Source organism: Ranitomeya imitator, chromosome 4, assembly GCF_032444005.1.
Source record: "Ranitomeya imitator isolate aRanImi1 chromosome 4, aRanImi1.pri, whole genome shotgun sequence".
NCBI classification, from domain to species: domain Eukaryota; kingdom Metazoa; phylum Chordata; class Amphibia; order Anura; family Dendrobatidae; genus Ranitomeya; species Ranitomeya imitator.
Window position 1 is genome coordinate 410,118,905 of NC_091285.1, and position 26,952 is coordinate 410,145,856.

The 26,952-nt window shown below is 45.2% G+C and overlaps 1 protein-coding gene across 3 annotated transcripts in view; it reads left to right on the forward strand.

Annotated features, from left to right (window-relative positions):
- Positions 1-1,908: 1,908 nt before the first annotated feature.
- LOC138676261 (uncharacterized) overlaps positions 1,909-26,952 on the forward strand; it is a 211,740-nt gene continuing 186,696 nt past the window's right edge. For 2 of the 3 annotated variants that reach the window (XM_069765374.1, XM_069765376.1), the window contains exon 1: positions 1,998-2,126. In XM_069765374.1, the coding sequence (XP_069621475.1) occupies positions 2,033-2,126 (94 nt within the window). In that variant the 5' untranslated portion in view covers positions 1,998-2,032. Of the gene's footprint in view, positions 2,127-26,952 lie in introns of all 3 variants that reach the window. The other variant, XM_069765375.1, reaches the window with a different exon arrangement.

The window sequence follows — 26,952 nt, forward strand, 5'->3', positions numbered from 1 at the left end:
GGAGGAGCAGCAAGAGGATCCAGGGACCTAGGTGAGTATGCTAGGGTCCCCGAATCCCCCTATTTCTCTGTCCTCTGATGTGCAGCCGAGACCCCAAAGATTCTCCCGGTGCCGGCCGGCGGGCGCACTGCGCATGAGCCCGCCATTTTGAAGATGGCGGCGCCCACCGGGAGACACGAGGAGCATCGGGGGAGCTAGGTGAGTATTGGGGGGCCACCTGGGACCCCTTTTCTCTGTCCTCCGATGTGCGATCACATCGGAGGACAGAGAAATTAAAAAGAGATCGCTTTTTTTTTTTTTTTTTTTGCGATCGCCGGTAAACGGTTAATTACCGGCGATCGCAAATGCGGGGTGGGTTAAAAACCCCCCGAATCATGTTCTCTGGGGTCTCGGCTACCCTCGGCAGCCGAGACCCCGGAGAAAATCGGCCTCTGGGGGGCGCTATGGACTTTTTCCACAGCGCCGTTAATTAACGGCACTGTGGTTTAAGTACCCTTAGCGGCCGCCGTTAAAAGGCGTATCGGCGGTCGCTAAGGGGTTAAAGTAATGATGGCCACTCGTTTTTCTTTACTTAGCTGCTTTTTTCTTGCCATAATACAAATTCTAACAGTCTATCAGTAGGACTATCAGCTGTGTATCCACCAGACTTCTGCACAACACAACTGATGGTCCCGACCCCATTTATAAGGCAAGAAATCCCACTTGTTAAACCTGACAGGGCACACCTGTGAAGTGAAAACCATTTCCGGTGACTACCTTTTGAAGCTCATCAAGAGAATGCCAAGAGTGTGCAAAGCAGTCATCAAAGCAAAAGGTGGCTACTTTGAAGAACCTAGAATATAAGACATAATTTCAGTTGTTTCACGCTTTTTTGTTAAGTATATAATTCCACATGCGTTGATTCATAGTTTTGATGCCTTCAGTGTGAATGTACAATTTTCATAGTCATGAAAATACAGAAAAATCTTTAAATGAGAAGGTGTGTCCAAACTTTTGGTCTGTCCTGTATATATAGACTGTATATATGTTTTCACGAATATTTGAGCCTATGGATACGGATGACACACGGATGTTTTTTGGAGAAAAAATTGCATCCTCGCATTGAATACGGATCACTGTTAAGGAACTTTTCTGCGTATCTCAGCCGTAAAAAACGGACTGTATTTTATACTTTTTGTGTGACCCCGGCATAAATGTCTGAATTTTCAATATATAAAATTAGCTTGATTGGTAAATGTTCTAAAGTTTAAAAACCCCAGAAAAGTGTTTTTTTTTTTGGTTGACACAACTACACAAAACTGGTCTCATATAAAAACAAGCTTTCATACAGTTCCATTAAGGGCTAAAGCTAAAGTTTCGGAAAATGGCAGCATAAACTAATCTTTTTTTTTTCGGCACTTTAAAAAAAAAAATCCTATACAGGCTTGTTACCTTGTAACCGCGCTGACCACTGCCCAGCCAAGGTTGATGCTCAATGAAAGCCATAAAAGAAAAACCCAAATAATCATTGTGGGGGATGGGGTGTTTTGCAATTTATTCACACTGGGATTTTTTTTTTTTTACAGCGCCTTGAAGAGCAACATGAACGGCATCGCTCAAAACTACAATTCATCCTGCAAAATAAATAAGCCACGAGGACAGAAGAATTAAAAAAAAAGTTACGGCTCTAAGAAGATGAATGGAACACTGCCTGGTCGGGAAGAGGTTAAAAATAAATACAATTTAAAATGTTTCTAAATGTAAAGGACCAACCAGCACCAACACAATGAGGTGTACAGGGGAGACGCTAATGTCTAGGGACAGAACCGATTCCAATAGAGCTTATTCAAGTGCGCCCCCTTCTGCTCCAAAACTGAAATGACAACCACAAATCCCGGCGCGCTGCTGAGTTTCCCGATCGGCGCATGCGCACAAGAGTGATCCTATTTCTGAGGGCTGGATGGCGTGTGCGTGTCAGTGGCCGCCGGGCGGAGGGGCAGAGCTGCGGTCATGTCGGTGGACCGGGAGTACACGCGCCGCAGGCGGTACACACATGACACTTTTGGTAAGAGCTATCCCGTGGCTGGCTGTATTCTGGTGCTCATGTCGTGAATATTGTGGTGGGCGCTGTGTATCGGGACTAGCAGGTAATTAGTGTCCGCTCCTGTGACTGATGCAGCCGCATATACACCTGTTCCTTGTCTGTAGATACCGGACCCGTGGAACTACAAGTACTATGTGGCCCAGAGACTGTAGTAGAGCATTATCTGTTGGCTTCTATCATTCTGCTTATGTTTAAGATATATTATTTCCTGGCTAATAATAATGTGTATAAATGTGATGTGTGAGTTGTGCAGATGCCGGGACGCTCCACCGGACAGGACCTGGTTCCGGTGCAGCTTTGTAGCAGAATTTGCATCTTGATCCGTTTGTTTTACGTGTACATTATTGTCATTGGTTCAACCCTACGTGTTGCCGGATAATTTGACAAGCTGTGTAGGTAAAATCCGTACCCCAGGACAATGTCCGCGGATTTTATGTGCAGCTTGTGGATGACACTTTAGTAAATTGTCACCCGCTTCCCTGGTACCGTTATATACTGTGGATGTTTATGCGCTCACCCAGACGTTGGTGATTTTATTGTATGATAAAATCTGTCTGAGTTTCTATATATTATATTATATCGGAGTTTGGTCAGTTTTTACCATTTCCCCCCCCCCCCCCTCTCGGGTGAGAAGGGGGAAAAAAAATCACAGCTTATAGTTCAAGCAAAGTGAGTGTGATTTTATAGAAGTCCCCAGACTAAGGCTGCCGTCACACTATCAGTATTTGGTCAGTATTTTACCTCAGTATTTGTGGCCAAAACCTAGAGTGGAACAAATAGAGGAAAAGTATAATAGAAACATCTGCACCACTTCTGTATTTATCACCACTCCTGGTTTTGGCTGAGAAATACTGAGGTAAAATACTGACCAAATACTGCTAGTGTGACGGCAGCCTAAATGTTATATGTAAGATAGTGGCAACTTCCAAGCTAATGCTGTCTTTAACCCCTTAACGACCGCCGATACGCCTTTTAACGGCGGTCATTAAGGGTACTTAAACCACAGCGCCATTAAATAACGGCGCTGTGGAAAAAGTGAATAGCGCCCCCCAGAGTCCGATTTTCTCCGGGGTCTCGGCTGCCGGAGGTAGCTGAGACCCCAGAGAACATGATTCGGGCGGTTTTTACCGACCCCCTCTTTTGCGATCGCCGGTAATTAACCGTTTACCGGCGGTGGCAAAAAAATATTTATAAAATCCGGTTTTGCATTTATTTTCTCTCCCCTCTGATGTGATCGCACATTAGCGGGGAGAGAAATAGGGTCTTCTGAGCCCCCCCATGGTACCTTATGTACCAAAAAAGCTGTCCCCCGTCCCCGGCCTCCCTCAGTCTTCTCCGACATTAAGAAAATGGCGGGCGCATGTGCAGATGCGCCCGCCAAAATCTATCTTCCGCAGGATTTGGGAGTAGATTGTGGTTGTTTTTTTCTGACCCCAGGGGCGATCGCAATCCCGGGGGTCTTTACAGAATATATATACATACATACATACATACATACATACATACATACATACATACATACATACATACATACATACATACATACTCTTGCATTTTCTCTCCCCTCTGATGTGATCGCACATCAGAGGGGAGAGAAATAGGGTCCCCCTAGCCCCCCACGGTACCTATGTCCCCGCAGACACTGGCCCCCAGCCCCCCTTCATCAACTCGGCTGGAAGAAAATGGCGGGAGCATGCGCAGTGCGCTCGCCACAATCTGCCAGCGGACACCCGGCAACCGGTGAGAATTTTCTCATTGGCTGCTGGGTTTTGATTACTGTAATATGTCCCATCACAGTGATCAAAACCCCTAATGTTTGATAAACATGGCAGCACTTGGGCTGTACCTCTCTTCTCTCCTTGTAGTTGTTCTGTGAGAGAAGAGAGAGAGACTACAGTTGAAGTGCTGCCCTGTCAGTGACAAAAACCCCTTTTTTATATAATTTTTTTTTTCAAATTTTTTTTAGGGTTAGCAGAGGAAATGAATAAAATGGCCCGCAGAACTTTCAGCGCGGAGCAAGTTGCAGCCTTCTTTGATCCGGCAGTGAAACAGAATCTGCCTCTAAAGCTGAGCAGCTTTCAGACAGTGATGATGACTCTTCCTCCATGGGATCCCTCAGCCTGATCGTAGCAGAGTCGGTCGTCACTGCTAAAATTTCAGAGGCAAGACCAAGTACCGCAGTTCCCCTCCCCCCCCCCCCCCCCACCGCTGTGGTATGACACCTCATTATCCCCACAAATTCCCCCTTTTTCTGCAGTCCCTCGAATAAGAGTAGATGTCGCCAATTTTACCCCCATTGATTTTTTTCCAAATTTTCATTAGCCCCAAAGTCCTGCAATTACCGTATATACTCTAGTATAAGCCAAGATTTTCAGCCCAAATTTTTGGGCTGAAAGTGCCCCTCTCGGCTTATACTCGAGTCACGGTCGACGGGTGAGGGGGAGAGAGCGTGTCGCATACTCGCCTAGTCCCGGCGCTCTCCCTGCCCGTCCCACGGTCTTCGGTGCCGCAGCTCTTCCCCTGTTCAGCGGTCACATGGTACCGCTCATTAAAGTTATGAATATGGACTCCACTCCCATAGGGGTGGAGCCGCATATTAATTTCTCTAATGAGCGGTAACGGTGACCGCTGACAGAGGAAGATCAGCGGCACCCGGAGACCAGCTGTCCGGGGGAAGTAGCCAGGGACGCCGGGAGCAGGTAAGTATGTCATAGTTACCTGTCCATGTTCCAGCCGCTGGGCGCCGCTCCGTCTTCCGCGTCCTCTTGCAGTGACTGTTCAGGTCAGAGGGCGCGATGACGTACTAGTGTGCGCGCCGCCCTCTGCCTGAACAGTCAGTGCGGAGAGACGCTGAGACAAGACGGGACGCTGAGGAGCTGCAAGCAAGAGAGGTGAGTATGTCGTTTTTTTTTTTTTTTTTTTTTTTGCAGCATTATATATATGGGGCACAGCTTTATGTGGAGCATCTATGGGGCCATACTGAATGGTGCAGAGCATTCTATATGGCACACCTTTCTATGGGGCCATACTGAACGGTGCAAAGCATTATATATGGAGCAACTTTATGTGGAGCATCTATGGGGCCATAATGAATGGTGCAGAGCATTATATATGGCACAGCTTTATGTGGAGCATCTATGGGGCCATACTGAACGGTGCAGAGCATTATATATGGCACAGCTTTATATGGAGCATCTATTTTTATTTTTGAAATTCAGCGGTAGCTGCTGCATTTTCCACCCTAGGCTTATACCAGAGTCAATAAGTTTTCCCAGTTTTTTGTGGCAAAATTAGGGGGGTCGGCTTATACTCACGTCGGCTTATACTTTAGTATATACGGTAATCGTCCACCAAACAAACCTATATGCCCGACAATATATTTCCCAAAAAACCACTGCCTTTCATTCCCATTCCTGGATCCCCACAAATGTCCCCAAAATAAAATAACATTCTTAGGCCTCACCCTGAATATGGGTTTAGTAAAAAAAAGAACACACTCCGCTCTTACTGGACAACAAAAGCTGTCCACAGCACCCCTGTATTTGCAACCGTCATGTCCCGAGTCCGTTACGAAGCCCTGATGAGGTTCCTCCACTTCAGTGACAATTCCCAAGCCCCCCCAAGAACTGACTCCAACTACGATCGGCTAAATAAATTGAGACCCCTAATTTCCCTCCTAAAAGCTTAAATTCTAAATTCCTATACCCCAGAGCAAAATGTGGCAGTCGACGAGTCCTTTATGAGCTACAAGGGCAATTGTCATTTCGCCAATTTATTCCCTCCAAGAGAGCCAAATACGGCATAAAATTATACAAAACTTGCGAGAGCTCATCAGGGTACATGTCCACCTTCCTAATTTATGAAGGTAAGGACTGCCAAATAAACCCCCAAACTGCCCCCAGACAATTGGTATCCCAGGCAAAATTGTCTGGGAGCTAATGACGCCTTTTCTCCATCAAGAGTACCACGTGTATACTGACAACTACTACACGAGCATCCCCCTGTATAAATCCCTCCATGCTGCAAATACAGGGGCCTGTGGGACAGTCAGGAAAAAGAGTGGGGTTTCCGTCACAGTTGGTGTCCAGACGTTTGGATAGGGGGGCGTCATTCTCACTCGCAAGTAACCAACTTCTTGCAGTGAAGTGGAAAGACAGGAAGGGCAGAACATGCTTACCACACTGCATGCGGACACCACTGTGACGGTCAGAGAGAGGGGTGCCACCAGGGACAAGGAAAAACCAGCCTGCGTCACAGACTATAATGAATATATGGGTGGTATAGACTTGTCAGACCAGGTTCTGCAACCATACCTGGTCAAGAGGAAGACCAGGGCCTGGTACAAAAAGGTGGCAATCTACCTTATTCAAACTGCCACATATAATAGCTTTGTCCTGTATAAAAAGTCCCAAGGACCACTTGCGTTCCTGCACTTTCAGGAAAAAATTGTAGAGAGCCTCATATTTGAGTCAGTGGCACTGGGGGAAGCCTTTGACTCTGACGATTCCCGGAGACTTGCAGAACGCCATTTTCCTCACCCTGTCCCTGTCACTCTCACCCAAAGGTATCCTGAAAAAAGATGCCGAGTTTGCAGAAAGCATGGCAGACGAAGTGATTTCCCATTCTATTGCCCCACACGCCCATCCCAACAAGGCCTTTGTATCTCCCCCTGTTTTGAGACATACCACACCACCTACAGTTATTAGTTTGTTTTTTCTCTAGTCCCCTTCCACGACGGCATATGGAGGTTGTCTCTTTGCCCTAATGGGGAACAGGAAAAACAGAACGGTTAAAAGGACCTCCCACTTGCCAGTGTCTTTCCTGTTCCCCATGGGACAGGGTGAGGTTCCACGTGCTGTAGTGGCCAGCGACTGCAGTACCTCGTGACATGCTTTGCCTGTGTAGCCGGGCAGCTGGTAGTCGCTCCTGCCTCTTCCGGTGCTGCTCCCGTCGTCCCGTGTGTGGGTACCTCGGGACCTCTCCTGGCCTTACTGCACCCCCAAGAGGGCAAAGCAGGCCAGGGATCCCCAGCCTGGGTCCTCCCTGAGTTCCCCGGCTTCTTCCCCTCCGTGCTCGGAGTTCCGGAAGTTACGTCAGCTGGTGTCGCCTCCGATTCTCTCGTTCCTGCTGGAGCGCATCGACATCCGGGTTTCGCCGGCCAGCGTGTCAGGCCTGCATAGCGGCGTCACTGACACATGGACCCTGGAGGGGGAAGGGGAATATACCACGCTGGAGGCAGATGCTGGTGATGGACCATCATAAAAACCCTGCAGAAGTCACCACTGAGGTAAGACTGAAGCTCCCTCAGTATGGATAGCACTTCATGCCCTGCGTCTGAAGAGCCCAGCGCTGCTCCTGCTACAGTGAGTGTATGCAGGGATTGGGTCCGGGAGGTAGTGATGATTAGGGGGATCCTCTGTCCTCACTCCTCTCTCCCTTTCATTTTAGGGAGAAAAGTCTGCCCCCAAAGCCGCCTATAGAAAGAAGTGCCTGGTCTGTAATACCAAATTCCCTCCTCTATGGGATGAAAAAAACTCTGCCAGCCATGCACTGAAAGGATAGTGAAAGCCGAGCAACCATCTCTATTTGATGAAATACGCCCTCTCGTGAAACGGGAAGTGAAATCTTCCTTGGCTGCTTTTACTCCTCCATCCCTACCTCGTCTGCTGGATGGGAGGATCCGGTTTCACCCAAGGCTGAGGCCAGGAAATACCTCTTCTCCTCAGAATATATTGAGGATCTAGTGTCCGCTGTTCGTAACACCATGGGACTGGAGGAGGAATCTGAACCCCATTCCATCCAGGATCAAATGTTTGGTGGGCTTAGATCGGAGAAAATGTTGGTGTTCCCGATACACACTAATATCCTTAGTATGATAGATCAGGAATGGGAACTACCAGAGAAACGCCTCAGCACCCCCTCGAAAATGAAACAGATTTCCTCTGGAGGGTGAATTCGTTAAAGGGACTCTGTCACCTGAATTTGGCGGGACTGGTTTTGGGTCATATGGGCGGAGTTTTTGGGTGTTTGATTCACCCTTTCCTTACCCGCTGACTGCATGCTGGCTGCAATATTGGATTGAAGTTCATTCTCTGTCCTCCATAGTACACGCCTGCGCAAAGCAATCTTGCCTTGCGCAGGCGTGTACTATGGAGGACAGAGAATGAACTTCAATCCAATATTGCGGCCAGCATGCAGCCAGCGGGTAAGGAAAGGGTGAATCAAACACCCGAAAACTCTGCCCATATGACCCAAAACCAGTCCCGCCAAATTCAGATGACAGGTTCCCTTTAAGTGAGACACTCCCAGGGTTGATGTTCAGGTGGCTAGAGTTGCCAAAAGAACCGCACTCCCCTTTGAGGATTCTTCACAATTCAAGGATCCCATGGACAGGAAAATTGAAAGTCTCCTAAAAAAGTTATGGGGAACTTCTACATCTGTCTTGAAGGCTAACATCGCCTCCACTTGTATAGCTAGTTAAAATTGGCTAGAAAAATTGGAAACCCATATATTTCTCAGGGTACCTCAAGAGGTGCGATGTTGGACTCTCTGCCTATTCTTCATAAAGCTACTGGATTCCTGGCGGACGCTTCTCTGGAATCTGTTAGTTGCCAGCAGGTCTCTAGTGCTTTCCAACTCTGCTAGAAGAGCTCTCTGGCTCAAAATGTGGAGCGGTGATATTGCTTCTAAAGCCAAGCTGTGTGTCATACCCTTTAAAGGAGAATGTCTTTGGTACAGCCCTAAATGACATTCTTGACAAAGCTACTGACAAGAAAAAAGCATTCCGGAGCAAAAACCTCCTAGGAATTTTTTTTTTCGTGCCTCAGTCTCAGCCCTCTCAAGCGAGAGGTAAGGGCAAGACCGGGAGATGGAGATATGCAAAGGGTAGAGGAAAAAATATTTTTGTCCTGCAGCAGCAGCAATCCCAACAGGACAAACAATGACTCCGACCCGGTGGGGGAAAGACTCTCCAGATATGCCGGTCAGTTAAACATCACCAGTACCCACTGGGTCCTCAATGTTATCAAAGAGGGCCTATTGATAGAGTTAATCTCCCCCCTCCCCCCTCCCCAGGGTCTAAAGATCACTTCCCTTACAACTCCAAAAGATCACAACTTATTGTTATTAGGGCTCAGGGATCTTGTAAAATCTGACGTGATCTCCCCTGTTCCACAATCTGAATGGGGGTTAGGACATTATTCCCGATATATCTGGTACCCAAACCATCAGGCGACGTTCATATTAATATAAATCTAAAGGGTCTGAACCAACATGTGAAATACCACAAGTTCAAGATGGAGTCCGTAAGATCAGCCATTCCTCTGATAGGGCATCACTCCTTTATGGCAACCATCGACTTAAAAGATGCGTATTTCCATATTCCAATCCACCCGAGACACAGGAAATATCTCAGGTTTGCGGTACAGGGGAGTCGTCAGGTGGAGCACTATCAGTTCAGAGTCCTTCCTTTTGGCATTTCATCAGTGCCGAGAGTCTTCTCCAAAGTAATGGCAGAGGTAGTGTCATTTATCCGGAGACAAGGTGTCTGTATAGTGCCCTATCTCGATGACCTCCTGATAGTAGCTCCCACCGAGATGATCCTGAAATCCCATTTGTCAACCACTTTAGAGATATTGAGGTCTCTGGATTGAATTCCGAATCTAAAAAAATCCCAGCTTCAACCCTCCAAAACCAGAAAATTTTTGGGAGTACTCCTGGATTCTGCAAAACAGATGTCCATTCTTCCAGACGACCACAGGCTTCCATTAGTAGCAAAGGTAAAAAAATTCAGAGAGATGAGATCTCCTACACTCAGAGACAATGTCGCTCTTAGACTCCATGACAGCCTGAATACAGTCGGTGGCCTGGGCACAAGCCCACTCAAGAATCCTTCAAGCTCACATTCTAGACAATTGGGACGGTCGTCCTGGTACCTTGAGCAAAAGGATTCACACACCAGGTCGAGTGAAAGTCTCATTGACATGGTGGATGGATTCCAAAAACCTCCTCAAAAGTGTAAGCTGGATTCAGGTTCCGCTAACCACGATCACATCAGATGCCAGCAGGAGGGGGTGGCGAGCCATGATAAACCATGTTCCTTTTCAAGGACTTTGGGACCAGTCATTAAGAGGGAAATCATCAAATTGCAGAGAACTCAAAGCCGTGGAAGAAGCTCTGTTGGCAGCACGTCGCCAGATTTCTGGACAACACATCCAGATATATTCGGACAACATTACCACAGTGGCTCATATCAAACACCAAGGCAGTACAAGATTCAACAGCCTAAAGATTTCTGCTCGAATATTCTGTTGGGCAGAAAAACACCTACTGTCCCTGATGGCAATTCACTTGAAAAGTTCAGGCAGATTATCTAAGTCGCCAGGACATTCACCCGGGTGAATGGAGCCTGGACGATCAGACCTTCAAGATGTTGGTACACAGGTGGGGTCTTCCAGAAGTCAACCTTTTTGCCTCTCAGCAAAATGCGAAAGTCGAAACCTTCTTCTCCTTGAACCCAAGAGACAATCTCACAGGTGTGGATGCCTTAGTCCAGAGTTGAGATTTTTATCTAGCTTATGCGTTTCCACCAATCCCAATTCTTACAAAGGTTCTACGGAAGAATCGAGTAGACCAGACCCCGACTATATTGATAGCCCCCTTATGGCCCAAAAAAATTTGGTTCAATCGGATCATCCTGCTACAGGTGATCGGGCCAGTACTGTTACCAGTAAAAGACGACCTCCTCTCTCGGGGACCTATTCTCCACTCAGACCCTCAAAGATGGAGGTTACTGAAGCCCAGGTGCTGAAAGCAAAAGGGTTATCAAACCCAGTCATAGCTACCCTGCAAACATCCAGGAAACCAGTAACAAGCGCCATCTACAATAAGGTCTGGAAAAAGTTCTTATACTTTCGTCTACCCAATCTTCCAGACCCACTCAAACCAAATATATCTCGAATTCTAGATTTCTTACAAAAAGGCTAAGAGATCGGTCTTAGACCTAGTACTCTGAAGGTCCAGGTCTCTGCACTCAGCGCTGTTTTTGACAAGATCTAACAGGTCATCGCTGGATCAAAAGATTTATGATCTCAGCCGTCAGAATGAACCCTAAAAAACAGATTATAGCTCCTCCATGGGATCTCAACGTGGTACTCCAGGGGCTTACAGGTCCACCCTTTTGAACCCTTGTCTTCCTGTTCTCCCCGAAACCTTGCATATAAAACTTGTCTTTTTGGTAGCCATAACTACAGCTAGGAGAGTGGGTGAATTACAAGCCTTATCAATAAGAGAGCCTAATCTATTGATTAGGGATGATTCAATAGTGCTTCGTCTTGATCCATCATTTCTTCCGAAAGTTGTCTCTGAATTCCACTGTTCCCAAGAGATCATTCTACCATCGTTTTGCCACGAACCTGCAAATTCAAAAGAGAAGAAATTCAACACTCTCGATGTGCGGCGCATTGTCCTACACTACCTAGACCAAACCTGCTCTTACAGGATTGATCATAACCTTTTTGTCCACCTTTCAGGAACAAATAAGGGGAAAAAAAGTGGCTAAGTGTACCATCTCTAACTGGATTAAAAAAAGCTATAACTCCAACCATATCTTGCTCAGAAAGAGTTACCCCCAGTGGGGATCAAGGCTCACTCAACCAGATCCACATCAGTTTCCTGGGCAGAAAAAGCAGGCGCATCTCCAGAGCAGATCTGCAGGGCAGCAACGTGGTCCTCACTTCATACTTTTTCCAAACATTATAGATTGGATGTATTATCCAATAGGGACTTAATCTTCGGCCATAAAGTTCTCCAGGCTGTTGTCCCTCCCTAGTGCCAAATTAGTTGGTATTCCTCCATATGCTGTCATGGAAGGTGACTAGAGAAAATAGAATTAGACTTACTGGTAATTCGGTTTCTAGTAACCTTCTACGACGGTGCTAATTTCCCCCCCCCCATTATTCCTGGCTAAAATATGGGATTCAGAAAAAAACCGGTGCTATGGTCTCAGTTGTAAGTCGCTGGCAAGTGGGAGGTCCTTTAAACCTCTTTCCTGTTCCCCATTAGGGCAAGGAAACAACCTCCATATGCCGTCGTGGAAGGTTCCTAGAAACCGAATTACCGGTAAGTCTAATTCTATTTTTTTTTTTTTTTTTTTTCAATTTTTATTTTCTTCTTAGTGGCCCTAGTCGAACAATTGATACAGAATATTTTAATTAGTAGATCCCATTTTACCCCATTTCACAATTCCAGAACTTGATCAATCCCATACCAAACTACTATCCCAACAAACTCTTGTCCACGTACCCACATCAATACGCGTTAGAATGTGGACCCCACAAATGATCTTGAATAGTCAGGTCATCTTAAAATGAATTCTAGGACTTGATTACTCACAAACATTTTTGACCATTTACTGTATCTAACTTTGACTGTTTTTACGACTGTCTTGCTACACACAACTTTGGCTTCCATTTATATTACTTATATTTATGTTGATGATACAGGCTAGATAATTTTATTGTAGGATTTGTAAAAATGAGGAAATTCCATACTTCTACACTATGGGCTTTACTTTATGGTTCTTGCCGAACCTCTGGTACCAGACAATACTTTCTATAGAGAACTGGTTGTTTTGTGCATATAGCGGTTCTGACCTTGGTGGGTGGGAGCTTGCTATGGTGTACCGTGTCTATTAGCACATTCGTCTCTCATATAGGGATTGATGGAGCTAAACAGATGTTGTACGACCAGTCTCTGAAAGTGTCTGCCATTCTAGTCCTGATGGTGTTCTTTCATCTTTGGAGCAAACTCTGCTTTGCCACTTAGTTGGCTGCATTTTCCTCCACATTTTGCCCTTCATTCCAGTACAGTTTATTCTTCCTGCTACAATATACCCAAATGCGGGACAACTGTTTTGTTAGCAAGACCAATTTTATAATCGGCCAATGTGTTTTTAGGAGCATGCCTCCCTCTGTGAGTAATTCCTGGAAGGATTTTCTTGTTTGCTCAATGTCTCTAGAAGCTTTGAATGGGTCCTGGATCTTCAATTTTACCCTAAAGACCAAATGGTGTGCCATCTATTATAGACACTGCTTTGTCACCAGTACTCACATTGGTGCCATATTGGATATATTTCTGAAGACTTAAAAACTAGTGAAGTAAAATTTGAGGTTTGTTCCTCAGAAATTACAAAAAAGAATCATAAAAGACAGTGAAAAAAATGCAAATTGTAAATTTTCAAGCTTGTGTTGCATCAACTGCATAAAAAATGGTGGCATCAAACTACTCATTACCTCCCTAGATAAATAGATTAGAGGGTACAATTTATAAAAAAAAAAGACATTTATGGGGGATTTCTGTTGCTCTTGAACCATACAGGCTCTGCCAGTATAACAATCTATTTTAAATAAAGCCAAATTTGTCACATTGTGCCCCTTTCTGTCCGTGCCCTGCCATTTGTCCAAACAGAACTTTTTGACTACATATGGGATATCGCTGCGTTCATAATCAAGTGGGTAACGAATTGTGGGGTCCACTTTTTGGTGTTATTTCTGAAGAAAAAGTGAGAAATTCAGGTCTAAAACAAAATTTTCGTGAAAAAAATGAATTTTTTCAATATGACGACCTAATGTTATCAAACTGTCGTACATGTGGGTTCAAATTGCTCAATATACCCCTGATTAAAATCTTTGAGGGGTGTAGTTTCCAAAATGAGGTCAGTTGTGGGGGGTTTCTGCTGTTAGGCACAGCTACAAACCCAAAATCCCTCTCCCTCTCCCTCTCCCTCTCCTCCGCAGTGCGCCCAAACAGAGGTTTGCCCCCACATATGGGGTATCGACATATTCAGGACAAATTGCGCAACAACGTTTGGGGTCCAATTTCTCTTGCTACCCTTGGCAAAATAAAAAAAAATTGAAGGCAAAAATCATTTTTGTGGGGAAAAAAAAAGTTTTAATTTTTTCGGCTCTACGTTATAAACTTGCGTGAAGCACTTAGGGGTTCAAAGTGTTCACCACACACCTAGATAAGTTCTTTAGAAGAGTCTAGTTTCTAAAATGGTGTCACTTGTGGGGGGTTTCCACTGTTTAGGCACATCAGCGGCTCTCCAAACGCGACATGGTGTTTGATCTCAATTCCAGGGAATTCTGTGTTGAAAAAGTCAAATGGTGCTCCTACCCTTCTGAGCTCTGCTGTGCACCCAAACAGTGGTTCACCCCCACATATGAGGTATCTGCATACTCCGGACAAATTGCACAAATTTTGTGGTTCATTTTTTCTTTTTACATTTCTGAAAATAAAAAAATTTGGTTCTGAAGTAAAATGTTAGTGAAAAAAGTTAAATGTTCATTTTTTTTTTTTCCCTTCCACATTGCTTCAGTTCCTGTTCAGCAACTGAAGGGTTAATAAGGTTCTTGAATGTGGTTTTGCGCACCTTGAGGGGTGCAGTTTTTAGAATGGTGTCACTTTGGGGTATTTTCTGCCATATAGACCCCTAAAAAATGACTTCAAACGTGAGGTGATCCCTAAAAAATAAAAAATAGCTTTGTAAATTTTGTTGTAAAAATAAGAAATTGCTGGTCAAATTTTAACCCTTATAACTCCCTAATAAAAAAATAAATAGATTGTTTTCCAAAATTGTGCTGATGTAGAGTATACATATGGGAAATGTTATTTATTAACCATTTTGTGTGACATATCTCTCTGATGTAAGGGCATAAAAAGTTTGAAAATTTCAAAATTTTCGCCTTATTTCCGTTGTTTTAATAAAATGCAAGTAATATAGAAGAAATGTTACCGCTAACATGAAGTACAATATGTCAGAATCAGCGGGATCCGTTGAAGCGTTCCCAAGTTATAACCTCATAAAGGGACAGTGGTCAGAATTGTAAAAATTGGCTCGGTCATTAAGTACCAAATTGGCTCTGTCACTAAATGGTTAAGAATGGACAGGTCACTTTTTAGGCTGTTTACCCCTTCCACAGCCTGAGCCGGTTGCTGTGCTCATGTTCCATCTCTTGCAAGTTGTTCCTATTATAGCCGCATATCTTCATTATATTTGAGGCGGAATCCACTTATAGAGACTTTGTATGCGGTAGTCAGAACTCAATGTACAATAGCGTTCAGCCTTGTTCCCTGATGTGGCAGCCAGAACAGGTCCTGACTTGTTTACTGTACAGTGGACTCTTCCACCCAGTACTTTGAGGATGTATCTGCTACCTTCTTTGCAGGTGAAGGTTTGTTTTCGTTTTTTTTTTTTTTTTTTGAAAGGCAAAACATCTTTCTATCATGTTGATGTTACGGATCAGAGTCTGAACAGTTAATTTCTCACACACTAGGAAAATACCGTACCTCTGTCTTAGGCCGGTTTCACACGTCAGTGGCTCCGGTACGTGAGGTGACAGTCTCCTCACGTACCAGAGCCACTGACACACGTAGACACATTAAAATCAATGCATCTTTTCAGATGTCATTGATTTTTTGCGGACTGTCTCCGTGTGCCAAACACGGAGACATGTCAGTGTTCGTGGGAGCGCACGTATTACACGGACCCACTAAAGTCAATGGGTCCGTGTAAAACACGTACTGCACACGGACGTCCGTGTGTAGTCCGTGTGCCGGGCAGGAGACAGCGCTACATTAAGCGCTTTACCCCCCCCCCCCCCCCCCCCGCTGTGATTAAAATACTCACCTAGCTTCCGGATCCCTCGCAGCATCCTGCCCTGGCCGCACCTTGTACTGTATGAGCGGTCACGTGGGGCCGCCGATTACAATCATGAATATGCGGCTCTACCTCCCAAAGGGGTGGAGCTGCTTATTCATTACTGTAAATGAGAGGCCCCACGTGACCGCTCATACAGTACAAGGTGCGACCAGGACAGGACGCTGCGAAGGATCCGGAAGCTAGGTGAGTATTTTAATCACAGCATAGGGGGGGGGGGGGGGGGCGCACAGGGGGTGGGAGGGGGTTGGGGACCTGGATATTGATTTTACACACTAATATTCATATCTTCTGTACAGCAAACGCTGCTGCAGGGAAGTTATGAATGGGGCTTCAGCACGATTCCTGGGACAGCGCTAAACTTTAGCACTGTCTCTGGCACGGTGCGTGTGGTACCCAGTGGGCACACGTGTGCCACACTGATGTGCCACAGAAACGCATCGGCACACGGATAATTCCGGTACCGTTTTTTTTTTTTTCCCCATACCCCTCTTCCCCCCCCCCCCCCCCGGTACCGGAAATATCCGGACGTGTGAGACTGCCCTTAGGCTGGTTTCACATTTGCGTTTTGTGACGCTGCGTTTGTACTGCATATAAACACATGCGTCATGTTTTCCTATATTTAACACTAAAAACGCATGCATTTTTTTTTTGTACGCGTTTGGCCGTGTTTGACGACTCATGCGTTTTTTCGCTGCTTGCGTCTTGCCGCGGAAATGCAACATGTAGTAATTTTTAGAGGCGTTTATTTGCCGCTAGGAAACACATGCGTTCGATTGCACACGGTTTGCGTAAAAAAAGCATTGCTGTCTATGTAAACGCATGCGTTTTTAACCCCTTCACCCCAAAGCCTGTTTTCATTTAAGTGACAGGGCCAATTTTTACAATTCTGACCACTGTCACTTTATGAGGTCATAACTCTGAAACGCTTCAACGGATCCTGGTGATTCTGACACTGTTTTCTCGTGACATATTGTACTTCATGATAGTGGTAAAACTTCTTCGATACGACTTGCATTTATTTGTGAAAAAAACAAAAATTTGTCGGAAATTATGAAAATTTAGCAATTTTCAAACTCTTAGTTTTTATGCCCTTAAATTAGAGAGTTATATCACATAATATAGTTAATAAACAACATTTCCCACATGTCTGCTTTACATCAGCACAATTTTGGAAACATAATTTTTTTTTTGTTAGGACGTTATAAGGGTTAAAAGTTGACCAGCGATTTCTCATTTTTGCAACAAAATTTACAAAACCATTTTTTTACGGACCACCTCACACTTGAAGTGACTTTGAGGGGTCTATATGACAGAAAATGCCCAAAAGTGACACCATTCTAAAAACTGCACCCCTCAAGGTACTCAAAACCACATTCAAAAAGTTTATTAACCCTTCAGGTGCTTCACAGGAATTTTTTGAATGTTTAAAAAAATTGAACATTTAACTTTTTTTTCACAAAATTTTTACTTCAGGTCCAATTTGTTTCATTTTACCAAGGGTAACAGGAGAAATTGGACCACAAAAGACGTTGTACAATTTGTCCTGAGTACGCTGATACCCCATATGTGGGGGTAAACCACTGTTTGGGCACATGGCAGAGCTCGGAAGGGAAGGAGCGCCATTTGACTTTTCAATGCGAGATTTGCTGGAATTGAGATCGGAGCCCATGTCACGATTGGAGAGCCCCTGATGTGCCTAAACAGTGGAAGCCCCCACAAGTGACACCATTTTGGAAAGTAGACCCCCTAAGGAACTAATCTAGATGTGTGGTGAGCACTTTGAACCTCCAAGTGCTTCACAGAAGTTTATAATGTAGAGCCGTAAAAAAAAAATTATATTTAATTTTCACAAAAAATGATCTTTTTGCCCCAAATTTTTTATTTTCCCAAGGGTAAAAGGATAAATTGGACCCCAAAAGTTGTTTTGCAATTTGTCCTGAGTACGTCGATACTTCATATATAGGGATAAACCACTGTTTGAGCGCATGGCAGAGCTCGGAAGGGAAGGAGCGCCATTTGACTTTTCAATGCAAAATTGGCTGGAATTGAGATCGGACGCCATGTCGCATTTGGAGAGCCCCTGACGTGCCTTAACAGTGGAAACCCCCCCACAAGTGACCCCATTTTGGAAAGAAGACCCCCTAAGGAACTTATCTAGATGTGTGGTGAGCACTTTTAACCCCCAATTGTTTCACTAAAGTTTAGAATGTAGCATTGTGAAAATTAAAAAATCATTTCTTCTTTCCACAAAATGATGTTTTAGCCCGCAATTTTTTTTTCTCCCAAGGGTAACAGGAGATAGTGGACCACAAATGTTATTGTCCAATTTGTCCTGAGTACGCTGATACCCCACATGTGGGGGGGAACCACCGTTTGAGTGCATGGCAGAGCTCGGAAGGGAAGGAGCACCGTTTGAAATGCAGACTTAGATGGAATGGACTGCAGGTGTCATGTTGCATTTGCAGAGCCCCTGATGTACCTAAACAGTAGAAACTACCCACAAGTGACCCCATATTGGAAACTAGACCCCCCAAGGAACTTATCTAGATGTGTTGTGAGAGCTTTGAACCAACAAGTGTTTCACTACAGTTTATAACGCAGAGCCGTGAAAATAAAAAATATATTTTTTTCCACGAAAATGATATTTTATCCCCTATGCTTTCATTTTCCCAAGGGTAACAGGACAAATTGGACCCCAAAAGTTGTTGTCCAACTTGTCCTGAGAACGCTGATACCCCATATGTTGGGGGGAACCACTGTTTGGGTGCACGGCAGAGCTCGGAAGGGAAGGAGCGCCATTTGAAATGCAGACTTAGATGGATTGGTCTGCAGGCGTCATGTTGCATTTGCAGAGCCCCTGATGTACCTAAACAGTAGAAACCCCCCACAAGTGACCCCATATTGGAAACTAGACCCCCCAAGGAACTTATCTAGATGTGTTGTTAGAGCTTTGAACCAACAAGTGTTTCACTACAGTTTATAACGCAGAGCGGTGAAAATAAAAAATTTTTTTTTTCCACGAAAATGATATTTTATCCCCTATGCTTTTATTTTCCCAAGGGTAACAGGACAAATTGGACCCCAAAAGTTGTTGTCCAACTTGTCCTGAGAACGCTGATACCCCATATGTTGGGGGGAACCACTGTTTGGGCACACAGGAAAACTCGGAAGGGAAGGATCCCTGTTTTACTTTTTCAAAGCAGAATTGGCTGGAATTGAGATCGGACGCCATGTCGCGTTTGGAGAGCCCCTGATGTGCCTAAACAGTGGAAACCCCCAATTATAACTGAAACCCTAACCCTAGCCCTAGCCCTAGCCCTAACCCTAGCCCTAACCCTAGCCCTAATGGGAAAATGGAAATAAATAAATTTTTTTACATTTTATTATTTTTCCCTAACTAAGGGGGTGATGAAGGGGGGTTTGATTTACTTTTATAGCGTTTTTTTGGCGGATTTTTATGATTGGCAGCTGTCACACACTAAAAGACGCTTTTTATTGCAAAAAATAGTTTTTGCATCACCACATTTTGAGAGCTATAATTTATCCATATTTTGGCCCACAGAGTCATATGAGGTCTTGTTTTTTGTGGGACGAGTTGATGTTTTTATTGGTAACATTTTCGGGCAGATGACATTTTTTGATCGCTTTTTATTCCGATTTTTGGGAGGCGGAATGAACAAAAACCAGCAATTCCTGAATTTCTTTTAGGGGGGGCGTTTATACCGTTCCACGTGTGGTAAAATGGATAAATCAGTTTTATTCTTCGGGTCAGTACGATTACAGCGATACCTCATTTATGTAATTTTTTTATGTTTTGGCGCTTTTACACAATAAAAACTATTTTATATAAAAAAATAATTGTTTTTGCATCGCATTATTCTGAGAGCTATAACTTTTTTATTTTTCTGCTGATGATGCTGTATGGTGGCTTTTTTTTTGCGGGACAAGATGACGTTTTCAGCGGTACCATGGTTATTTATATCCGTCGTTTTGATCGCGTGTTATTCTACTTTTTGTTCGCCTGTATGATAATAAAGCGTTGTTTTTTGCCTTGTTTTTTTTTTTTTTTTTGCGGTGTTTACTGAAGGGGTTAACTAGTGTGATAGTTTTATAGAGCGGGTCGTTACGGACGCGGCGATACCAAATATGTGTACATTTATTATTTTTTTTTTTTTTTACATAAATAAATGTATTTATTGGGAAATGTTTTTTTTTTTTTAATTTGGGGATTTTTTTAAATTTTTTTTTTTTACACATTCTATTTTTTTTTTTTTTTACTTTCTAACATTGTCCCAGGGTGGGACATCTCTGTATTAGATCAGATCGTTGATCTGACACTGTGCATAGCACACTGTCAGATCAACGATCTGACAGGCAGCTTAGCTGGCTTTCCAGCGCCTGCTCTTAGCAGGCGCCGGCTAGCCAGGTCACTTCATGACCCGGAAGGAGTCCGGCGGCCATCTTGGATCCGGGGACTCCTTCCGGTTCACCGGAGCAACGCGATCTCATTGCGTTGCTCCGGTGGGAGAGCGCAGGGAGCCCCCGTCCCTGCGCGATCCCCCTCTATGCCGCTGTCACTACTGACAGCGGCATCAGAGGGGTTAAATGCCCGCGATCGGCGATAGCGCCGATCGTGGGCATTGCTGCGGGGTGTCAGCTGTCATATACAGCTGACACCCGCACCCGATCACCGCGGCGCTCAGCGCGAGACCGCGGTGATCGGTGCGCCGTACTAGTACTGCTGCTGGCACTTATGCAGTGCCGGCAGCGCAGTACTAGTACGGCGGCTGGCGCGAAGGGGTTAAGCACATGCGTTTGGTTGCGTTTTTTTAACGCATGCGTTTCAATAGAGAAAAACAAGTCTAGACACTGATAAGCCATCCCCCACCATCAAGGTGATAAAGGGATCCAGTCCCTAGCCCTAGGGATCCAGTCCCTAGCCCTAGGGATCCAGTCCCTAGCCCTAGGGATCCAGTCCCTAGCCCTAGGGATCCAAGCCCTAGCCCTAGGGATCCAAGCCCTAGGGATCCAAGCCCTAGCCCTAGGGATCCAAGCCCTAGCCCTAATGGGAAAATGGAAATAAATAATTTTTTAATTTTTCCCTAACTAAGGAGTTGATGAAAGGGGTTTGATTTCTATTTATAAGGGGGTTTTTCTAGTGGATTTTTGTTTGGCAGCTGTCACACACTGACTTTTTATTCCAAAAAATATTTTTTGCGTTACCACATTTTGAGAGCTACAATTTTTCCATATTTTGGTCCACAGTCATGTGAGGTCTTGTTTTTTGCGGGACGAGTTGACATTTTTATTGGTAACCTTTTCGGGCGTGACATTTTTGATTGCTTTTTATTACGATTTTTGTGAAGCAGAATGAACAAAAACCAGCTTGTGAAATTTCTCATCATGCGTACCAAAAGTGCAAATGCAGGAAAAAACGCATGTAAACGCGGCGTTTTTTTCCTATTGCCACGACAGCACCCACAACGAGAGAGGGGATCCGCCCACCTTCCGGACAGGAACCTATAGGTTAAAAAGGGGCGGTCCCCCTCGCCCTCCAGTTTGGGTTCCTGTCCGGACGGCGGGAGCCTGCAGGTTTTCGTCTTACCCGGGTCTGCCAAGCCTCTGTGCGGTGTCCGGGGGGGAACGGCAGAGTCGGGGGCCCGGAAGCAGCGTCGGGGGAAGTCCTGTGTTCAGCTTCCCCCCTCGTCTGGCAAGGATCAGTGGCGTTCCTGGGGGAAGGCATGCCGCCCTGGGTCGTCCACGCGCGCGCGATGCTGCTGGAGCAGGTCGGCGCCTATGACCCGGAAGTACACTTTCGACTTCCGGAGGAGACCGGGAGGAGGAGCGCGGGACTTTTAAAAGAAAGGCAGCACTTGGTGAGTGTGTGCGGCAGCATGTCTTCTACATGAGACGCCGAACACCGACAGCTAGGAGAGGAGCAGCAGCAGATCTCGTAGCGGTGATGTGGTACGCGGGCAGCAGGACTCTGGCAACCCGACGTCACGTCGCACCTCGCCCCCTCAGAAACCGGTACTCCATATTTTTCAGCAGTGGTGAGTGTTGTGTTCGAGTCGGTGGCTGATACAATTGTTTTCTGTACTATGCTTTGTTATAGGGGAAGAAGGTTTCTAAATCTAAGCATAAACCGTGTGCTTTATGCACGGAGCCACTACCTGACAGCTATTTAAAGAAGTTGTCAGACGTGTATATGCCGTACTTTAGAAGAAGAGGCCCCTCTCCAGGTATCGGATTTGAGGGAAGTAATTAGGGAAGAAATAAAATCGTCCCTTAAATCTAGACGGCATGAAGAGATCAGTATGGAGATGGTGTCCGATTCTAGCCCTTCGTTACAAGAGGGCGAATGCTCGGAAAGTTCTTCACCATCCTCCTCGGATGAGGAGGGAAGGCCTTGCTTTTCCGTTGACAATATGGAAACTTTAATTAAGGCAGTCCGTGCGACTATGGGGGTTGCAGAAAGTAAAGAACCGAAAACAACCCAGGAGATTATGTTCGCGGGGCTGAGCCAGAGAAGTCGTAGAGCTTTCCCGGTGGTAGATTCAATTAAAGATCTGGTCAAACGGGAGTGGGACAAGCTGGATAAAGGGTTCTTACCTTCGGCCGCAAAAAGAAGGTACCCCTTTGAGGATGATGCCTTATCTCAGTGGATGAAGATTCCGAAAGTAGATGCGGCAGTGGCCTCTACTTCAAAAACAGCCTCGCTACCACTAGAGGATGTAGGACTCCTTAAGGATCCCTCAGATAGGAAGGCTGACATGCTCCTTAAGAAGCTGTGGGAGTCATCATCTGGAGCCTTTAAACCCGCAATCGCAGGCACCTGTACTGCTAGATCAATTATGGTCTAGGTCAGGGGTCCCCAACTCCAGTCCTCAAGGCCCACCAACATGTCATGTTTTCAGGATTTCTTCAGTCTTGCCCAGGTAATAATTGCATCACCTGTGCAATGCAAAGGAAATCCTGAAAACATGACCTGTTGGTGGGCCTTGAGGACTGGAGTTGGGGACCCCTGGTCTAGGTGACTCAGCTGGAGGAACAACTTAAAGCAAAAGTACCTAGGGATAAATTATTGAATTCCCTGTCTCAGATCAGAGAAGGAGCGGCTTATCTAGCTGATGCTTCGATTGATTCCTTAAAATTGGCCGCAAGATCGGCGGGTCTTTCAAATGCAGCCCGACGGGCACTATGGCTTAAGACCTGGAAGGGGGATGCTCAGGCTAAAGCCAAGTTGTGCTCCATTCCGTGTAGGGGTGAGTACCTATTCGGCCCGGTGCTGGATGACTTCCTTGCAAAGGCAGAAGATAGAAAGAAGGGATTTCCTAAAACATTTAATCCCACTTTTAGGAACGCCTTCTGGAGACGCATGCCCTTCAGGAGATTTCAGTCAGACCAGCAGGGATATAATCATGACTGGGAAACATCGGATCAAAAGAAGAAAGGTGGATACTATAAGAACCCTTCATCTTTCTCAAGACTTAGACGTAACTACAGATAGAACAGATCTACCAGTAGGGGGGAGACTGAGGTTCTTCTCAGATGAATGGAAAAAAAAATAACTTCTAGTGCCTGGATAATGGGGGTAGTTGAGTCAGGGTTAAAATTAGAAATTTTGAGAATCCCCCCCCAGATCACTTTGTAACAACATCGCTGGACTCTCCGGCCCAACAACAGGCCTTCGAATTAGAGATTCAACAATTGCTTACAAAGCGAGTTATTGAAGAGGTTCCAAAACATCAGGAGAAGTCGGGTTTTTATTCTCCGCTATTTTTGATTTCCAAACCTGATGGGTCCTTTAGGACTATCATAAATTTGCGTAAATTAAATAAATATCTTCAGTACCACGCTTTTAAGATGGAATCCATTAAATCAACAACTAAGCTTTTGTTTCCTAGGTGCTACATGTCGGTCTTGGATCTAAAAGATGCATACTACCATCTTCCAGTTCACAGAAATCACCAACATTTCCTCAGGATGGCAGTATGGGTAAACCATCAGATTAAACATTTCCAATTTCTGGCAATGCCCTTTGGCCTGTCCATGGCACCTAGAGTTTTTACAAAGGTTATTTCGGAAGTAATGGCCCATATCAGGGAAAGGAAAACCCTTGTAGTGCCTTATCTAGATGATTTTTTAATAGTCGGGAATTAAATTGCTCAGTGTACGGCTAGGGTAAATGCCATAATATCATCCCTACAGGAACTCGGATGGATAATCACCAGGGAAAAGTCAAAACTAGAACCTACAAGATATCAAATGTTCCTAGGAGTTCTTCTAGACTCAGAAAATCAGTCATCCTTTCTACCAGAAGAGAAGAAGCAGAAGATCATTCGGAAGATCACGGCCGTAAGGAAAGTTCCAAACTTAAGTTTAAGAGACGCAATGTCTCTACTAGGATCATTGACTGCGTGTATACCGGCGGTGAGATGGGCTCAGGCTCATACTCGAATGCTTCAGTACGAAGTTCTTCAAGCAGAGAAAGATCTTCAGGGTTCTCTAAGCAGAAAGTTCAATTTATCACCCGCCACTCTTCACGATCTGAGATGGTGGCTCAATCTAGCACATTTATCAAAGGGAGTTATCTGGACCATCAATCCGGACAACGTAGTTACAACAGACGCCAGTCCGTTCGGTTGGGGGGCCCATATGGGAGACATTCTAACCCAGGGGCGATGGTCGATCCAAGAATCCCAGAATTCCTCAAATTTGAGAGAGCTTGCTGCGGTCAATCAGGCTCTTCTTCACTTACTACCATCCCTGAAAAATTCGCATGTACAAATACAAACCGACAATATGACTGTGGTGGCCTACATCAATCATCAGGGGGGGACAAGGTCACGATCCCTAATAACCACTACAGCACAGATATTGTCCCTGGCCGAGAATCACTTGCATTCCCTGTCGGCAGTTCATATAAAAGGGGAACTCAATATAGAGGCAGACTCTGTCGCCATTCCCTTCGTCAGGGGGAATGGTCTCTAAACAAACAGATATTCGATCGGATAGTCAGTCTTTGGGGGTTGCCGGTAATAGATCTCTTTGCTACGAGGGAGAACAGGAAGGTCAGGAAGTTTGCATCATTACACATAGCAGACCGACCGTTCTTAGTGGATTCCCTTCGTATCCGTTGGGACTTCCAGCTGGCATATAGCCTTTCCCCCAATGTGTCTGATTCCGATAGTTCTCAGAAAGATCCGGGAGGAAAGAGCCTGAGTGATCTTAATTGCCCCCTTCTGGCCCAGGAGGCCTTGGTTCTCTCTCCTCAGGACAATGTCTGTGACCGATCCCTGGGTGGTTCCGGAACTCCTTTCTCAAGGTCCATTTCATCATCCAAATTTGGAGACTCTTCACTTAACGGCTTGGAACTTGAGAGGGAGCTTCTGAAGGAGAGGGGGTTCTCCAATGCTTTAATAGCTACCTTATTGAAAAGCAGGAAGGAGGTCACTACAAAAATCTACACTAAAATTTGGAAAAAATTCCTTACATTTTATCAGCAACCATTAGGAAATAAAGCTCAGATTTCGGCTATTCTAGAATTCCTTCAGAAAGGCTGGGAATTGGGTTTAGCAGTCAACACTCTGAGAGTTCATGTTTCAGCCTTAGGGACTCTGTATAATAGTGATATAGCTGGTAATAGATGGGTTGCTAGGTTTATTAAGGCATGTCAGCCTTGGGATCTAAATTTGGTGCTTGAGGCGTTGACTGAACCTCCTTTCGAGCCGTTGGATTCTATTTCGATAAAAAATTTAACCTTAAAAACAGCTCTACTTTTAGCGTTAACATCTGCCAGGAGGGTCAGTGATATACATGCGTTATCAGTAGATCCTCCCTATCTAATAATTCTCCAGGATAAGATTGTCTTAAAACCTGATCCTGCATACTTGCCAAAAGTAGCAACTAAATTTCATAGAAGTCAGGAGATTTATTTACCATCTTTTTATGAAAATCCAGGTTCAGAAGAGGAGAAAAAATATCATACTCTAGATGTAAAGAGGGCGATATTAGAATACTTGAATAGGACACAAAGCTGGAGACAGAGTAGGGCTTTGTTTGTTTTTCCAGAATCGAAAAAAGGGTTCAAGTGTCACGAAGAATTCTATCGCTAGATGGATTAGAGAAGCGATATGTCTTGCTTACTCTGCCAGGGGAGTAACACCACCAGAAGGCATCAGGGCGCATTCCACTCGGGCTATGGCATCATCTTGGGCGGAGAAGGCAGATGTCCCCATTGAAATGATATGTAAGGCGGCAACTTGGTCATCACCTTCCACCTTTTATAAGCACTATCGCCTTGATCTATCTGCCAATTCCAGCTTACAGTTTGGCCGTTCAGTACTTAAGGTACCTTCACACATAACGATATTGTTAACGATATCGTTGCTATTTGTGACGTAGCAACGATATCGTTAATGAAATCGTTCTGTGTGACAGCGACTAACAATCAGGCCCCTGCTGGGAGATCGTTGGTCGCTGAATAAAGTCCAGAACTTTATTTCGTCGCTGGACTCCCTGGAGACATCGCTGGATCGGCGTGTGTGACACCGATCCAGCGATGTCTTCACTGGTAACCAGGGTAAACATCGGGTAACTAAGCGCAGGGCCGCGCTTAGTAACCCGATGTTTACCCTGGTTACCATGCTAAAAGTAAAAAAAAACAAACACTAGATACTTACCTACAGCCGTCTGTCCTCCAGCGCTGTGCTCTGCACTCCTCCTGTACTGGCTGTGAGCCGGAAAGCAGAGCGGTGACGTCACCGCTGTGCTTTCCGGCTCACAGCCAGTACAGGAGGAGAGCAGAGAAGCAGAGCGCAGCGCTGGAGGACAGACAGCGGTAGGTAAGTATGTACTGTTTTTTTTTTTTTTTTTTACTTTTAGCATGGTAACCAGGGTAAACATCGGGTTACTAAGCGCGGCCCTGTGCTTAGTTACCCGATGTTTACCCTGGTTACCGGCATCGTTGGTCGCTGGAGAGCGGTCTGTGTGACAGCTCTCCAGCGACCAAACAGCGACGCTGCAGCGATTCGGATCGTTGTCGGTATCGCTGCAGCGTCGCTAAATGTGAAGGGGCCTTTAGTGCTGTGGTCCCTCCCAAATAGATAATCTTTGAAAGTCTCTCGTTGTGGGTGCTGTCGTGGCG